Source organism: Lissotriton vulgaris, chromosome 10 (assembly GCF_964263255.1).
Source record: "Lissotriton vulgaris chromosome 10, aLisVul1.2, whole genome shotgun sequence".
NCBI classification, from domain to species: domain Eukaryota; kingdom Metazoa; phylum Chordata; class Amphibia; order Caudata; family Salamandridae; genus Lissotriton; species Lissotriton vulgaris.
Window position 1 is genome coordinate 178,256,439 of NC_141698.1, and position 18,745 is coordinate 178,275,183.

Here is an 18,745-nt window from a genome sequence, read left to right on the forward strand (position 1 = left end):
TCCATAAACACTGTGAAAAGTAAGCCAATCAGAATGTGCCTTTCGTTCATTTTTTTTGTTTTTCTTGATTCAAGTTACTTACATAGATTTCTAAACTGAAAAAAACAATTGTGTGGGAGGCCCCTTAAAATTGGTTGCCCCACCACTGCATGAAAGAAAATTGGCTGAATTAAAGTCAGATCTTTGTACAAGGCAAGGAGGAAACTGGAGAAGGGTAAACAAAGTCATAAATGGTCGAGTGCTGCTCTGTCAACTGTAAACAGGGGCATGACTGGCAATTATGTAGTCTATATATATATATATATATATATATATATATATATATATATATATATATATATATATACACATACATGTATATATACAAATATATACAAACTTCTGTGCATCTTGGTTTCATTTATAGATACAATACAAACCTTTCGAAAGTAACTAAAATATAAGGTACTGCAAAATGGGGCCTGCAGCTGCCAAGAATGATTTCCTTTAAACAACACTCAAAGAGGAAGCATCTTAACCTAAAGATGCAACATTCAGCTAATTGGTGGCTAGAAAGAAAGAGCAAAACTGATCACTGACCTTACCCACAGAAGGGAAGCCAATCAATGCCACTCGGGCATCTCCAGATTTCATCACATCAAATCCTTCTCCTTTGGCTGCTGCTGATTTTGAGGGCTCAAGAAGCTGGGCACGGTACTTCGCAAGCTTGGCCTTCAGCAAACCAAGATGGTATTCAGTGGCTTAAAAACAAAATATGTATATAATAATTAGTGATTTCTGGTCTCTCGGTTTCAGGCATAAATGCTATTGCAAAAACTCTATTGCTTAAACTGCTTGAACAGAGCACCATTTAAAGCACATAATCAGCTGCACACTGTTTTGCATGCCGCTTCAAGCAACCGGATTGCTTACTGCTATTACAGATGTCAGGGACTCTGTACTTCCAATGCTTGACTGAACCGTGATAAAGTACTGCTCAGATTTGATCCAAATTACACTGAATATTTGTAGACTCAATTAGTGCAGCGATCACTGCTTTTTCAAAACTTCTCTGTACCAGTTATTTCTTCATAATCTGCCTCTTCATGCTATGACAGGCAACCACTGGCCCTCCTAAAAATTAATCCTTCAGAAAACATCCTCTCAGACAATGTCTACAGCACTATACATTCGGTTGTTGCCGGAGAGGCGTTGTCTCCTTAACATATGGGAACATACGGACCTGAACACTCACCAGACACAATGGGCCACCCTGGGGTTCATGGTCGCAAAAAGGAAACTTGCACAATTGTGGGGAGCTATTAAACCGCCTTCGTTAGAGGCCTGGGAGAGGGACCTTGATTGGTGTATGTTCAGACAGAAAACGGTCTATGTTGCCAGGGGATGCCACCAAAAAAATGGGCCTATATATGGAGCCATTGGAATAGCTACTGAGGAGAAAGTTGTACGCCACCAGACTGTTCTGAAATGAATTTTCCCCATTCCCCGTTATGTTCCCCTCCTATGTCAAATTTAATTTTCCTCCTCTGTATGCCTTTGCAACATGTCATTTGGTTGTGCCTTCTGCACTGCTTTGGGCTGGAGCGGGGCAGACTGCTTTGGGCTGGAGCGGGGCAGACTGCTTTGGGCTGGAGCGGGGCAGACTGCTTTGGGCTGGAGCGGGGCAGACTGCTTTGGGCTGGAGCGGGGCAGACTGCTTTGGGCTGAAGCGGGGCAGACTGCTTTGGGTTGAAGCGGGGCAGACTGCTTTGCTTTGAAGCGGGGCAGATTGAAGTGGGGAACATTGTTTTGGATTGGAGTGGGGTGGATTGGATTAGGGAGGGAGTGGGGTGTATTGGATGGGGTGAGGTTGATTGGAGTGGGGTGAATTGGTATAGAGTGGGTGGATTAGGGTGAGGACATTTGGACTGGAGTGGGGCGGATTGTTTTTGACTGGAGTAAGGGCAGATAGTAGTGCGATGGATTGGAGTGGGCCGGTCGTTACGGATTGGAGTGGGGCAGATTGGAGTGGGGCAGACTGTTTTGGATTGGAGTGGGGCATATTCCACTGGACTGAGTGAGGCAGATTGGGGTGGGGAAGATTATTCGGGAATGAAGTGGGGCACATTGAAATTGGGCAGATATGGGGTGTATTGAATTGGGGATAGAGTGGGGTAGATCAGGGTTGGGCAAATTGGAGGGGGGCAATTCTTTAGGATTGGAGTGGGGCTGGATTGGAGTGCGACCGATTGGGCTTGGAGTGGGACAGACATAGATTGGAGTGGGGCAGACTGCTTTGGATGGAGTAAAGCAGATTGGATTGGAGTGGGCCAGATTGCTTTGGATAGGAGTGGGCCAGATTGCTTTGGATTAGAGTGGGTCAGATTGCTTTGGGCTGGAGAGGGGCAGATTGTTTTGGGCTGGAGAGGGGCAGATTGTTTTGGGCTGGAGAGGGGCAGATTGTTTTGGGCTGGAGAGGGGCAGATTGTTTTGGGCTGGAGAGGGGCAGATTGTTTTGGGCTGGAGAGGGGCAGATTGTTTTGGGCTGGAGAGGGGCAGATTGTTTTGGGCTGGAGAGGGGCAGATTGTTTTGGGCTGGAGAGGGGCAGATTGTTTTGGGCTGGAGAGGGGCAGATTGTTTTGGGCTGGAGAGGGGCAGATTGTTTTGGGCTGGAGAGGGGCAGATTGTTTTGGGCTGGAGAGGGGCAGATTAGTGGGCCAGATTGTTTTGGATTGGAGTGGGCCAGATTAGAGTGGGCCAGATTGTTTTGGATTGGAGTGGGCCAGATTGTTTTGGATTGGAGTGGGCCAGATTGTTTTGGATTGGAGTGGGCCAGATTGTTTTGGATTGGAGTGGGCCAGATTGTTTTGGATTGGAGTGGGCCAGAATGTTTTGGATTGAAATGGGGTGGATTGGAGTGGGCGGATAGGAAGGACTGGAGTATGGTGACTGGAGTGGATTGTGGGGAGGGGCTTGGATTGGTCTGGTCTGGGCAGACTGGATCTAGTGTGCTGGATTGGGGTGGGTGGATTGGAGTGCGACGGATTGGAGTGCGGCGGATTGGAGTGAAGTGGATTGGAGAGTATTACACGAATATGTGTTAAAGCATAATTTCAGAAATTACACATTAGGAAGAAACAATGTTGCTTTGCAATAAAATAATACTTATCTTTTGAGAACAGCGACCACAAGCAAAAAGAAAAGAAAACATGAGTGCAAAGTGAAAAAAGAAGCTGTGGCAAAATAAAAGAAATATAAATATAGAAAATAAATCTTTGCAATTGTGTTTGCCCTGCTGGACATGTGTTTGCCAGCCACATGCCTTCTTTTTGCAGGGCACTAAACATTAAACAGACCAAAATCGTACCTCAATCATGTTGGGCGAGGCAGACTGGCACGGATTAGGTTGAATCAATCGGTGCTTGGTCCATGCTCCACAGAAAGGAACGGAAATGCTGTTAAGCCTACCTTGACGAATTACGAGGCTATAAAGGGTAGTGCCATACAAGCAAACGGTAAGCAATGGGGGGCTCCAAGACCTTTTTTGTTAAAAACAGTGTCTCACAAACGAGACACGGGTTAGCGCATGATCGTGCAGGCTAGACTCTAAGAATAGTACTGTGCAGAACTCCTCAGGAACCTTCTTCATCTCACTCCTGTTCAATGTGTACAAATTAGCCAGATTATCAATCTCTACCACCTTCAGTTCAAGATGTATGTCAAGAACACCCAGATCCACCCAAAAAAAAAATGTCATTAAGTGTTTCAGGGATATATCCTCTTGAAAGTAAAGTTACACCAGCTTCATAGGGCGGGGGCCCAATATTAACATGTTCTACCTTATGCATGGACTCCTTCACCAGGCCAAGCCCAAAACCCACTACAAAAAGCAAACAAACTAGGAGACCTATTTGATACCAAGATGTTCTTTGTCCCTCGGATCAACTTTGGGGCCAAAAGTACTACCAACTTTCACATCTAAAACATTTTTGCCCTCTGCTACATGCCAACCACGTAACTGAACTAACAAGAGCCTGAAATCATTGAGGCAGGTATACCAGTCCACTTAATCTTTTTAGGATTCACTATTTGAGGCTATGTTAGAGGTCTTCGCTCATCTATGCTGTTTCCATGTCAAAGGGTTCACAGATTTGCGGGATCTTTAAATGCAAGCTTTATCTTCACCTGCTGGTCTCGCTAATACATGGGTAGAATATAGTCCGGATACTCAACAGTCATTGATACATTTTGTGATGTTTCTGTCAATGGTAAACAGGGTCGGTGATATCAGTTTTTCAGCACTTGTATATGTTGCCTGGGGTACTTAGCTATGGCTCACTGAATTTCTAATCACTTTTAGGCCTGATATGAAGCATAACTAACAATTAAAAGTGACAGCTACTTGTATAACTGTTGTTCTTGGGCAGAGGCCGTTTCTGCGGTTGAAGACCAGAAGTTCGCCCTTCCCATACTCTTGCCTTCATCCAGAATCAAAACCAGCAGAAGGAGCTAGATTCCTCTGCAGGGTGCTGTTCAACCGGGCGGTGTCTTTTTAGGCCTGGCTTGACAGTGGAGCTGTTGCCAGACCTTATGCTAACAACTTAAAAAAGAGCTTTCATGAGTATTACAGTGAGGGGTTTTGGCTCCACCCACATGTTGGTGGACAGGAGTACATATTTTGATTGGGTAGAATCTGTGTGCTTTCCCCAAAAAATGCTTCCCCTCTAAGCAGCTGTGAATATGTTGTTTATCTAGCTGCCTAAGACATCAGCATCATGGCTTCCTTGACCTTGCGGGGTACATGTATGGCACTGATTCTTCGATAAGTATTTAAGTTATAGTGTCTGTTTCCCTCTGACGCCAGCACATTTACGAGGAGGGCAGTTATGAGGAATGTATTGCAGTTTCCAGTCCCAGCACCCTTAATTATCCTAATTAGCTTTAATACTTCAAAGTGCAGTTGTGTGTCTGACAGCAGTATGTGATGCCGAGGGCTACATTTAGGCGTCACTTGAGTTTATGTGATCCTCAAAAAAGATCTTTCTCAGTACTACCAAAAGAGGGCTTAGGCTCCATCCACTTGTTGGTTTTTCTGAGTTCAGGATCTGATTGGGACGCAATTGTGTGCTTCCACAAAGAGAGCTTGTATTAAATATTTCGGTTTGTGGCAAAGCTTCTACTCAATACAGCAGGACTAAGTTGAATTATTGTGGCAAGTAAGTAATCATTACTATAGACCTAATGTGTTTATTATGAGATGTTGCAATAAAAGCAGAAGATAGGACATACTTATTGTGACAAGCATATGTTAAAGTTAATAGACATTTAAGGGTGGATTTGTATTATACAATAAAGCCTACAGAAAGGTGTAATGTTACATGTCTCACAAATTACTGTAGTAGGCATGGGTTTTGGTGGTGTTTATCACTTGTGAAAAACTGTGGATATAGAAGATTTTCTCTATGAGAATCCCTCTTAGGAGATAGAATTTTACTTAGTCATCTGTAATTTTGTATACCGTTACAGTTGTATGACTGTGTGCCTGATGCCTGCCTAGTTAAAAAGCTTACATTCAGAACAGTGGGACTGTAGGGGCCTGACTGCTGCATTCTGAAACGTTATGCCTGATGCCACTGGCCTGGACTGCTAATTATGAAACATCATAACAAGGGCAGTTGGTCTAGCTTACTTATTATGAAAAGCATTTGTGAAAACGAGTAAGCCTTTAACGGTTGGTTGCTTTCACATTGTGTTACAGGCTATAGACAGTAATTTTTGCTACATGTAATCTCAAAGATTACCATAACAAGCAAGGGAGAGTGTTAGTGTTTATCAACCACTTTGACAAACCCTGAGAGTTTTCATAGTGATGTAACTCGTGTTAGTCCCTATTGAGAAGAGTTGCAGGCCTTGAAAAATCACCAAAATCTTACCAGACCTGCAGATCTAGTGACTTGAATAATCTATTTGATCCAACGAATGCACTTGATGCATAAACTGGTCTCAAATTGTGTCAACCTAGGCAAATATTTTATTTGACTGAATCGCCTTTCAGGCTCCCCAGGATATTAGGGCATAGATTTGCACATTTTGCGGGATTATTGCAGCACTTTATTTTACTTCCAATCATTTCATTTCAGCCTTAAATCATGGTAACTTTTAGCAGAGTATTCCACTTTGAAACAGCCATGTTTAAAGTTTCTGAGAGTGTTTGTTTGCTACATTGTCCATTGTGGTAGGTTAAGCCAAGCACTATAGCACAGGATTGCTAGTCATCCTGTTTTCTGTGGCACTGTGCTGACTTGGGGCTAGTGGTTCCAAGCCCCAGAGAGAACGAGGTGGCCTGTGGACACTTGGTGCATGTAGAGCATGCCTGCAGACTCTTCAGAGGGCAGCCTGGCATTGGTAATTAAGGGTGGAAGTGGGGCAGATAGAAGCGACCTTTGACTTGAGACTGAAGGGCCGGCCTGTGGATGTGCATGCAGAGCACATCTAAAGGCTCCTCGGAGGGCAGCCTGGCATCGGGTGTGGGTAATTGAGGGTGGAAGTGGGGCAGTTGGAAGGGACCCTTGACTTGGGAATGAAGGGCCTATCGACCCCTAGTGCGTGCAGAGCACGTCTACAGACTCCTCGGAAGGCAGCCTGGCATGGGCTGGTGATGGTGGCAGTATGACTGTACGACGCCATGTAGTGACGTGTGCATACACCCAATCAGATGCCACCATTTTTTTGCTGTCTGTGGGAGACACTACGACTACAGCTCCACCAATTCACATTTTTAATCTTGCCCCATCCTCGGCATATAAAAGATTTAACCGAGGATAGGAAGCACTCTTTACAGAACACCTTCGCATTTACTTTTCACAACGGTCGAAAAACCAGACGTTCTACCTCCAGGTGGAGAATAAGGAGATCACTTGGAGAACCGAACACTCAAGTGATAAAAGACCCAATGATGATAATACTCACTTAACAACAGAGCAGAGAATCAGGATATACTGCACCTTATGCTTAATGTGAATGAGGGTCTTCACCATACAAGAACCCTAGACGCTGGTAAGAACAGGACGTGTGATCCATTCTCCTTTGATTTTTGACTATATCCAACGGAAGCCGAATGAATCTCTGCTTCTTCCTTCCACCTTTGATTAAATGACTACTGAAGCAGCGCACAGCTGTTGGAGCACTTGAAAAATTCTAGAACTCTATTGAACAAGAGAAAATATCTCTACGTTGAGCACTACCTTTCAAGGTTTTCTTGAACCTTTCTATGCTGGAATACACTCACCGCTTACACGCCGGCTACGGAATTTAAATATGGCAGACAATCAAGGACTCAGTTACACAGATGAAGAGGTCAATGGAATCCTCTCTGGACCATCTCTCCTACAAGAAACTGAACTCACACAAACTTTAGTTCAAACTAATGAATGGGAAGATCTTACAGAAAGCACGAAAGAACAAGTCAAAACTGCAATTCATGGTCTCATAATGAATGAGCTAAAGGCCTGTGGGTCCATAATGGCCCTCGGATCCTCATGCAAGATATTTTATTCTGAAAAGATTGGGCAGCAATATCTTGGAGATGTACGAGAGACTACCTGGTCTTAATTATTAAAAACAGCCACAAGATTAGAATTAGTGCTAATCATAAAAATCCAAATGAGTGGAGCAAATTAATAACAACAGTACATATCTCAGTTTTCAAAGCGACTGGATGAAATCAATAAAGAAATTAATGAACTGAAGGACCACGTTACCCAGAGCAAGATACAAAAATTAGGGGAAGAACTCAAAGATTTTTTCAATAAAAAATGTACACTTACATAAAAGAAGGCTACATAGCACCAGAAGCACTGAGTGACAAGGAGTCCTCAGGAGGCAACTCCTCAGATAACACCGATTGAGGTACAATCCGAATACTGCAACAGACGACGCAAGAGATGCCTCACACGTAGGTGGCATCCGACCTGGAGAACACCTCATTTTGGCTAACGCCAACCAAAGGTGTGCCAACCATGTGCACCACCGTTCAGAGGATGGATGAACCCTTACATGCAAGCACTCCCACCTCCTCCAACTTTCCAAACAACTTTAGGTCTCGTAGAGAGACCTTTTGCCATCCATCCACAAAGCTGACTTTTTACGATGAGGATTTTCAGCAGTTCACGAGAATCCCAATCATGTGACCTGCTCTCATGCATGAGCCTTCCCCCTGCCAGCAGCCTTTCTCCCTTCCCAGCCATCTGTTCCTCTCTCCCCGCCCCACGCCGTCACTTATTCACGGCCGCAGGCCATGCCTCGCATTTACTTCCCCGGCTCTGCTCCCCGCCTCCTCTCTATCCCTCGCTCTCCTTCACCCTGCTACCACCACCTCTCGATATTGCTGCTTGTTTGTCTGCTCCAGTTTCCGAACGTGAACGATAGTGCCCTGTCTACAGAGCACAATACCGCTGTTGTAACTTTTATACGCAGTTTAAACTAAACCCTATTATTTATGTGTCGACTATGAAGGGTGAAATGCTGGGTTGGAGCGCCTGAGTTTGAAAGACGTGACTGCAGCCAGACCTTTAACTCTCAGAGCTATTCTGCCAGCTTGAGGGAAAACCAGCTTGATCGAGAATGTATTCATAAAGAAAAAATGTGCCAGTAAATAAAATCCGTCTTTTAATTATGCAAGTAATTTCGACGATCACCAACAACGATCTGCTTGTCCTTCTTACTAAACAAGAAAGCAAAACGTGTTCAAAATAAATTGGCTCCAAGTTTTTGCACGCGTGCGTTCGACTCGCACATGATACAATTGCCACCGAATTGTAAACTCACTATTGAACAAGTTCAGAAGGTAGGGAAAATACATGAGAACACAACAATGATTTATTGGCATGCCTGTGGGTTGACACGTGTTTCCAAAGCTTCACAGATTCGAATGGTTGTCACAGTTTTACACGAGGGTCACAGATCTTTTGTTTTCTGCTGTAGAAGAATAGCTTCCAGGTCCGGACACTCCCTCTGCTATTTCTCACCAAAGTGCTATGTACGAGCACAAAGGAGCAAGTCGGGTAATTTCCTCCTTCACACCACTGGAGAGTCAGAAACAAGGGGGCACAAACATTCCCAAGCCGTTTCAAAAAGTAAAAGGGTTCCAATTAACACGTGTAGAAGGAACAAGCCAACGACCAGGCCAGGGGCACAGGACAGAAGCAGATTTTGTGTTCGATATGTTCCCACCTGTGCTGCACATGGCAGTTCCCTCTACACCCAGCACTGCATGGCCCATGAGATATCCATTTCTGATACAGTGGTAGCATTGCTAACAGTCGCAGAAAGACGTTGTGGCAATAAAGTTATTTACACTGAATTGAGCCCTTCCTTCTTAGGAAAGTCCTAAACAGGCCGCCTTCAACATCAAAGAGCTCCGTTGTTTAGGGCCGTCATTCTTTCATGCAGATTATTCTGGCGCTTTGGGGGAGGGGGGCGGACACCCATCATCCCGCTGAGAAGATACTAGCATCTTTCCAAGCATTTTAAAGTACATCATTTAATTCAAAGTATCCTCAAGTACTCGGAGGATTTACTAGAAGGAAGTACTGCGAAAATCAAAAGAAGTTACTTCCCTGTAAGCACAGTTCTCCAGCGTTAGTATCTCTCTGAAATTCTCACGTATGCACGTATGAAAGGTGTAATGCTGGTGTACTCGCCACACAAATCCATGCTAGCATTTTACTGGGGCGGGTAATCATATTGTCCCTTTTGAGTTAGGTTACATTAATACCAGTGAGCTGGGTAACAGTAATATCTGCCATTAGAACTGATGGTTGCCAAATAATTTAGGCAACATATAAAAAGTGTTGAGAGTTTACACTTCGAGCGCTTAAAATGTGTGAACCTCGACTACTAGCGCCTTGCGGATTTATGTAGCTGAAGGCAAACATGCCAGGTTCACAAAACTGCAATGCAAGGGGCTAGCTGTTAATAGTGCACAGCTGGAGTGGCACATGGGGCCAGTGGTTGCAGGGGGCCACTGCACCCAAATTATAGCTGTTTACTATCCAATTGGGAGTTAGATGAGCATATTTTTCTCGCTGCAACAGAGCCCATTGCACTGTTGCTGCACCACAGCTAAAATGATACAAATTCTATTGCGAAACACTAATCTTTCGAAAATAGGGATTCAGACACGCATTTCTTTTTCTTTCCTGGTAATATAATTTCGGAACCGTATCACACTTCACACAAAGGAAATCAAAGGCAGCAGGGTATCTTTACCCAGATAAGTGACATGCTATGCACTGATTGATCTACTAAGCTGAAGTTCCGCATTCAGAGCATTTTGGAGAGTGGGCCTCCTCAGAGATGAGAGGGTGTCTGGACTTCGTTCACGTGCCTTCAGGATAAGGTCGCATTGTCTCTCATCTCTATGTACATATTAACACCTCAATGGAGTTTAGGAATTAGGTCTACAGATATCTGTCGGTCTATTGCCCAGGGAACAACACATGGACACAGAGAATGGGCCTGTTGTTAAACCACGGTATTTACTACAGCAAGGCACTTCGGTTTCAAACAAACGTCACGGCTCCATTTCTCCTCTTGCACACATTCACCATGCACGTATACAGCTCTCCCACAAACGCCTGCATCAGGCCAAGTATTTCAAATACCGTACCTAAGGCACGATTTGGCTAGGAACTGTTTGTGCCACACATGTTGCTGTCTGCCTCAGTCAGGCCCAGCCTCGGATTGGTAACGCGGGCATTCGGGCAATGCCCGAGGGGCCGGTGTCTGAGTTCCTGCTGTGGGCTGCTTTTTTGAGCAGTCTGGTGGGCCATTTGGACGCTGTCTCTATTGTTCGAACACAGCCAGGTGCCCAGTGGGTGTCTGAGTGGCCTTTCTAGAGGCAGATGGGCGCTTGTTACCTCCGTTTTGCAACAGCCTTTGTCTCGCTGGCCGGCCCATTAATGTGTGCACATACTGAGCGGGGCAGGGGGCCTGTGCAGAAGTGGCCTCACTTGTTTTCAGTGCGTTTCACTAGTGTAAACTAATGCGTGCATTTTTTTAAGTCCCCCCCCCCTCCTTCTTTTTATAGCAATTACGCTGAAGCAGTGATTTGAGGAAAGGCATTATACAAATGGGGGCCGATTTTTAGGTCTCGTAGAGAGACCTAATGCCGTCCATCCACAAAGCTGACTATTTACGATCCCGATTTTGACAAGTGCATGTGCTCTCGTGCACGAGCTTGCCCGAGCCATCTGCCTGCCTCCTGCCTTGAAGGCAATCTGCTTCTCCGCCCCCCCCTGGCAGCCAAACGCTCTTCAAAGGGTTTGCTCCACGCCCCCCGCCTGCACCACTCTCCATACTTCTCCTCCCACCTCCCACGGCCGTCCTTTCTGCCCGCCTCGCACACCACATCAAAGCGTTCAGATCACAGCCTGTGCCTTCTCTCCCTACCCTTAACCCTGCCCCCACCACCTCTCGATATTGCTGCTTGTATTTCCTGCGTTCTTTCTATGTTCTGTTTTATCTCTGTCTTTGCCGACCTTTTTTCCTCTCCTCCATCTTTTATTCTTTCTTCTCATCCACCCTCCTCTCTTTTCACTGTTTCCTGCATTGTCCGCCCATATTTGCTCCTATTACCCGTTCTCTACTTCTGTTCTTTTTCTTGTTTACCTTTCACTGTCTGTTCACTTCTATGTCTCTGCAGTAAATTTGATCATAATATCAATAATATAATAAAAACGAATAATAGCATTACATTTTTGCTCTAGAACCTTCCACGGTTTCTGCATCTTTGCACCTGTGTACATGTGTAACGGTTGTTACTATTACCTAATTCAAGGGCCCTCTTGTTATACGTATTATTATCGTTATTAATGGTATCTAAGAAGCTTCAACAATATGCCACCACAAAGCTCCAATAAACTATCAGCTGGGAAGGATATAGCCTGACGGCTAGGGCGGCCGAGCTCTAACCTGGGGAACCAGGTTCGCGTCTCGGCAATGACGCTCAACATCGTGTGATTCTGGTCAAATCCCCCGTGCCTAACAAAAACGAATGTGTCCTTGTGTAACACAACTGGTGCTCATGTAAAGCGCTCTGATGCCGTCGGGTCACGTTTGTGCTATGTATAACTCCGGCAGAATATTTTTTAAAGCAACGTGGTTCTTTAGTTTGTTCTTTTATTTGTTTAGCAGCCTCCTAAGAATGAAAGTCAGAGGACAGAGCTATAGAGACCACAAAGCTCTCCGAGCTCCCTGCATCCGCCGGCCGCTCATGGCAGCCTCCACACTTGCCCCAAATCGAAAGGCACATTTGCACGGTGGCAGGCGTCACAAAGAAAACCCATCAGTGACTCAGGACATGAAAGCCAGAGAAAGGCAGCAATAATTCACTGGATGCCAGTCCTGCTGTGAGCATTCCAGGGCATTTCTTGGTAGACTGGGCAGTCATTCAACAGTGTATTGGCTGATGGAATATATCCATTTGCCCGTTTGCAAGTGCGATCAGGTGACAGTGGCCGGGATGGCGAGCATTAGTTACCCTTTGGAAACAATCTGACGTGCAGATAGCTGCAGGACCAATCCAACAGGCTATTTACGGGTTGCCCTTAACATACACACAGTTGCATGACCTGCAGCTGTACACATTTCTTAGGAGTTCATTACGTATACGGTTATGAAAATATATGGTTAGTCATAAAATTGCCAACACCTCCCCAGCAGTGGTACAGCAAGGATGCTGTGAAACCAAAAGCAAGAAAGGAAACTGGGTACACTGGTTGGGAAGTAAAAGCCATTATTGGGGTGCAGTGGGGTCCTGGACCCACTAGCTTCCCGTCACACTGGACTATCTGCACTTATTATACTAGCCACCATGACCTGAAGTCTCAAATATAGACCACTAGTTTGGACAATACAGTACCACCACAGCATCACTCAGTGGCACCACAACATCGCTGAGCTCCACCACAGCATCAATCTGTGCAACCATTCAACAACAACTGGTTCAAATATGTTATCTCAATGTTTCAAGCTTTATTACAAATGTAACAAAAAGATGTTGATATTTGACATATGTTCTTGGATTTTCGTCACAATAAAATACACTGAACATAATCTTCACAAATGTTATTTACAAAAGTTTTATCTATTGCTATTATAAATTACAATAACTTTTATTTAAGTATTAATTATTAAAAAAAATAAAAAACATTGTTATTTGTAATATCAATACATGTAAGTCACGTAAATACAACACATATTGCATTACAAATGCTATAGGTGTCACATTTGCGAGAGTTATAACTATTGGCATTGTAAATGACAAAGCTATTAATTTCGCAATTTTCACAAAAAAAACCTAAATAAAAAATGTGTCATTTACAATACCAATAGCTCTAACTTTCCTAATACGAGACCTATTGCATTGCAAATGCTTGTTTAGGAAGAGGCCCGACCAACATCGAGGAAGGAGAAAAGGAGTGACTTGGAATGAACAAGATCAATAAATCAAAACACGCAGAATGTCAAAAGACAGGGACCCAGCACGAGTCACTAATAGTGAATCTCACAAATCCTTTGTGTCTACCCAATCCACTCAAAGTGTAGAAAACAAGCTTAGAAATTAAAAGAACTGCAGTCCTGATGAGAAGTGACTATGGTGGTGCATTAAAGAAAATATAATTTCTCCTGGTAAGTTATGATATTGTCTTATTTGTCGCGTTACTTTTGATAAGGGTTATTACTGCTTCATTCAAACTATAGCTATGATGCTGAGGTAGGGTGGTAACATTCGCCTAAAAGCATACCAATCTTGCTTAGGCATAGGAGAGCTGGAGCTGTACTATTTATGCTCAGCCAGTGCTGGTGTGAAGTGCAGGGACTGACCCGTTGAATTCAAAGGAGCCTTGGCAAGAAGTGCCCATACTGTCCCAATTAAAATATTACAGCCCTAATAAGAAGTGATTCTAGTACCCCATAAAACTGCTAGCAGCTATGTTATGTGGTGGTGGTTGCTTCAATGCAAAGTATGAGAAGTATTAATACCGTTCTATTATAAACGAAGTCGTACAGGCCTACATAAGGTATAGAAAGAAAATGAGAGGGCAATGCTCTGCCACCTTTTAAGTAAATCTGCCTTCCTTAGTAGTGTTGAAAATGACTAATTAAAAGTAGAGCACCAATGACTTCTAGAACATTGTCCCAAGTACAGATAATCTTTTTTTCAGTGGCTTTGCTGGGAGGGGACAGGGTGGAGTGCCTGGTTCAGCAGGTGCCTGTACCCCACCTGTAAGTGTCCTGCCCTCCCCTTGTGCCAACCCACAAACGACAGCCGCAGCCAGCTAAATCAGACACTGCCCTCTTAGCCTGGGAACAGCAATGTTGTTCCTGTTTACAAGTCACATTTAACTTAATCTTGCACTCCCTAAGGGTTTCTATTTTCAGGATGGTGTGTTTTGTAGTTTTTCATACAACATGTTTAGTGCTTCTTATAGTGTGTACTGTAAGAAGAGGCGCTCCTATGTAGCTGTGTGAATTCCAGTTATGAGTGGACCAAATCAGGTTATGAGTGACTACGAATGAGAATTGTGGAGTTTAGGTCAAATGCAGGGCAAGTTTCTCTGTCAGCAGGTCATAACGGGGTTCAGAAAACATATTCATCCAATCCTTAGCCTCTCTGCAAAACACACAGAGCAACTGTCAGGTGTGCCATTTGAAACTATAATGATATGCAAAAGTGTTTAAAGAAGGTAGATAGCGGCCAACATATGGGCCCGGCTAAAGTTAAAGAAAATGCAGTGTGTACTGGTATGTGCACTATGAATGGGGGTTATTGGTGGCGTTAAAGGGATGCAAGGAGATACGTGCAAAAGAACGTGAAAAGAGGGAGTTGAAGAGGAAAGAGAGGCGTGTGAGGTACGCAGATCAAGCGTATCAGTAAGATATGAGGAGTCTGCTGGGCCGTTTTACTGTTGATTTCCTGGACATTAAAAGAAGCATTGCCTGAAGCAAGCACAAATGGATGCAGTCCACCACATCATCCACAACACATATACAGCGTGTCTTCTTCAAAAGTTAAAATATGCCCCAGTTTGCAAATATGTGCCACTTCTTTAGCTATCAAATTCACTATTGGGGGACACTTTTTTGGTGCCCGGCCTATTTTCTCTCTCATTCCGAATCTGCATAAGAAGTTAGTATTTGTCCACTCTCTTTTCGTCATCCTATACTCCTTTATTTATCTAACACTGTTGTGGTTCTCATGTCGCCTCTTTCTCTGAACTGCTTTAGCCCTTCCTTCACCTCGCCTTTTGCACTGACCACTCTATGCTCCCTTTTCACGTGTAAACCACCAGCCACACTCCTTTCTCCCCTGAGTCCATCTCCCCGTACCCTTGTTCTTCTGCGTCCGTGCTATCTCCTTCTCAATCTCCGATATCTTCTCCAGGATCCCCATGGCGGCTGCGGGACAGAAAGTCCAGCGTGTATCCAAAGAAAGCCGGTGTCAGGGCTGCCTAGCCGCGAGATGTAAGTGTAACGAGGATCCGGTGAGCCGTCAAGCAAACCGGAAGCCAGCTGCCAATGTGCTCCCCGATTCAGCGTTACACACTAGAAGCTCCGGGCGAAACCCAGTGATACACTAATGGTTCCGCCTGCCCTTTGGTGACGCGCTTCCTCTGCGCCGAATGTACAACACTTCAGTGCTCGAACGCTGGGGGTTCGTGAAACGTCACACTGTGCGCGCTTCCCGGAAATAACCATCGCTGGCCTCTAGGTAATGAGAAAACTAGGGTCGAATCTCGGCCTCCGCCCAACATCTTGGGATTCAAACAATTCATCTGAAGCTGGTGAAAACGACTTTTGGCCCTTGTACCGTACTCGCGCTTTATAAAAATACAAACGAATAAATTAAGAGCCAGATTTAAAACTTTTTCAAAACTTCCCAAAATGTATTTTGGGGGATTCACTTCCCAGCGCGAAAGTTATTTTTTTGCTGGAAAGTTACCTGAAAGTGGTGCAAAGTGCTTTTTTATGCAAAATCCTTCCTACTAACAATAGTCAGGGCTGTAAGGTTGACGGGCACTAGGCCCTCATTGTAGAACACTGACCACACAGACACGGTTAGTGGTGTTGTGCAACTTGCCCAGCGGGCACGTGTGCCCGGCCCCTTTTATTTGCAGGGTTACCTGACCGGTGACGCCTGTGGTGGGTGGGTGTAAAGTGTGGGTTGCAGCAGACACTAGAACATGTCCTGCTGGACACTACATCCCTCCCAAACGTTAATGAAAAGAAACAAACAAAAGTCCAACCTGTAAGAAAACAAACAACACATAGCACCAAATGAGTCTCTTCTGGTCGTCAGCGAGGCAGCTCTGGAGCTTTGGACCGTATGGTCAGGATGCTTTAGTCCGCCTTGTCGATGTACTTTAGACCGGCCTGGTCTCGCGGTGTTGGAGTCTATGTATAAAATTCAAGTTTCAGTGCATCTGGAGCAGTGGTGGAGTCTGGAGATCTCTCAGGCGCTCAGGTTCCGGTGGACGACAAACTTACAGCTGTTGGAGATGATCTCGGTGTGTGAGGACTTTCCTGGAAGGTGAACGTGCTTGATGGTCTTCTTCGCTCCTGATAGCTGAGCAACTTCAGACTTGCCTCTCTCGCCTGGACTACTCTCTCACTGGAGCCTCCTGGAGGGCCTTCCTGCCGGGCTGCCATGGGACCGTGTGGACTGTGTGGGCTTTGTGTAAGCCGCTCAAAGGCGTCGCTGAGAAACTGCCAACAGGAATCACAGCCAAGTCGCTCATGTAGCCGCAGAGGTTGGTGTCTCCGTCTAGATGTTCTCGCCGTCAGGACTCAGGTTCTGTGCCTTCCTCTGATGGTCTTTGGTGACCAGTCTTCGACTGTGACCTCCATGCTTCCTGTGCCTGTCGTGGAGCTGCTCCCAACGCATCTCTCCTATTCGGATTCCCCTCTCACAGGAACTCAGTCGAGGCCCTTTCCCCTGGATTGCCACGTGACCGCATGGGCTGTGAGGGCCTTTGCGTATGCCGCGCGGTGAAACTCCCAACAGGGCCGCGGCCAAGTCTTGCGTAATCCAAAGGGTGGATATTCCAATGGTTGGGTATGCTCTACTTCGGCAGGCTTCAGGTTGACGGGGGCACACAGAATGTTCCTGGGTGGCACTCCTCGTTGAACTCCGGTTGTCTTTAGTGCGGGTATCCACTCTGGTGGTACGATGCTCCTTGGTGATGATGCACCTGGATGATGAACATAGTTATTTTCTATCAGTTGGGCAAACAGGCGGCAATCTCTGGCTTTAGGTGACCTTGGGGAGTGAGGAGGACTAGCGGGATTTTGCAGCCCATGTCTTCGTCTTGCTGAGGCTGTTCTTCACCCATGGCATCTGCGCTGAGAAGCAGGGATGCTGTCCGACTTGGACTGCCGATGCTTGGGACTGGACGGTCGGTTGGGAAGCGTTGGAGAGAGACGAGGTTCACGCTGGCTGGGGCTTACACTTGGTTCTCCCATTGGGCTATCTCCAGGGACGTCGGTCTGGCTTCGGGAATAGACGGTCGCACTGGGAAGCGGTGGAGAGAGACACGGTTCACACTAGCTGCGGCCTACATTTGATTCTCCCATTGGGCTGTCTTCAGGGATATCAGTCCGGCTTGATAGTTGTCTGGTGTCTCTGGGTGCACTCATCTTGTGGTGGTACGAGTCCTCTGTCCTGTCGCTCTGCTCCTTTTCTCCTGCGCGCCTGTGGTGGTTATCTGCCCTATGGCGTTGTGCCACTGTTCTTTCTCCCTTCTCAGAGTGGCGTCCTGCCACTCTCAGTTTCTCTTTCCGACCAGGTCCTCACTTGGATGTGGCGCCCTACCACATGTCTCATGTTTGCACCACATGGACATCACTCTGGTCGCGTCCAGTTTTTTGGAAGGTCTTTACTGTTCTGCGGACCTGTCGCAGGTCTGTCCTGTCAGTAGGACTTGCTTCTTCCTCTTGGGGACCTTGCATGGGCACCATCCCCTTCTCAGGGATTTCGCGGTGCTCCTTTTCTCTTCACTCGAGGGCGTTGTGCTTGCGCCTCGAGGCTGCGCCATCGTGGCTCTTGGTTCTGCCTCTCTTCGAGGATGCTTGGCGGAGTTAGTCATCGCGAGTGACGTGCTCATTGTATTACACTGACCACACAAACAAGGGTAGTGGCGTAGTGCAACTGGCCCAGGGCACGTGCGCCCGGCCCCTTTTATTTGCATGGCCACCTGACCGGGTACGCCTCTTGTGGGTGGGTGTAAAGTGTGTGGTACAGCAGGCAGAACACTAGGACGTGTCCAGTCGCACTCTACAAGGGCCACTGGAATTATAAAGTGGGCCAAATTATTGGCTAGGAAAGGCAATTTATGGGGCGTAATGCGCCACATTTTGTGATAATATTACTTTGTTATTTTGTCATTCCTTAGGTTGAGCCTAGGCAGGGTTCAATCACTGTCTGCAAGACCTGTTGTTATCTCCTCTATCGGCTTTTAGCATGCCCGTGAATTGCCATTTGTTCGTTGTTGTGCCATTTAGAAATACAGGTTTTTTTTAGTTCGTTGGGTCTGATTTTCCCGCCTTTGCGTGCTTCAGTCACGCCCAGGTGATTTCACTCATTGTTTGCTTGCGTTGGCCATCCCAATACGTCCCCGGTTCCTCCTGGTCATCCTGATCAGCCTTTTTATTTTGTAGGCTATCAACATCATTTTAGGCTTTCAGGCCGTTTCAGGAAGCAAT

At 45.7% G+C, this 18,745-nt stretch overlaps 1 protein-coding gene across 1 annotated transcript in view; it reads right to left on the bottom strand.

Annotated features, from left to right (window-relative positions):
* Positions 1 to 15,732, bottom strand: part of DRG2 (developmentally regulated GTP binding protein 2) — a 107,392-nt gene extending 91,660 nt beyond the window's left edge. Inside the window, exons 1-2 of the mRNA XM_086940823.1 lie at positions 15,374 to 15,732; positions 580 to 740 (exon numbers count right to left, since the gene is read on the bottom strand). Of these exons, the coding sequence (XP_086796949.1) occupies positions 580 to 740; positions 15,374 to 15,437 (225 nt within the window). The 5' untranslated portion in view covers positions 15,438 to 15,732. The remainder of the gene's footprint in view (positions 1 to 579; positions 741 to 15,373) is intronic.
* Between the last annotated feature and the right edge of the window lie 3,013 nt (positions 15,733 to 18,745).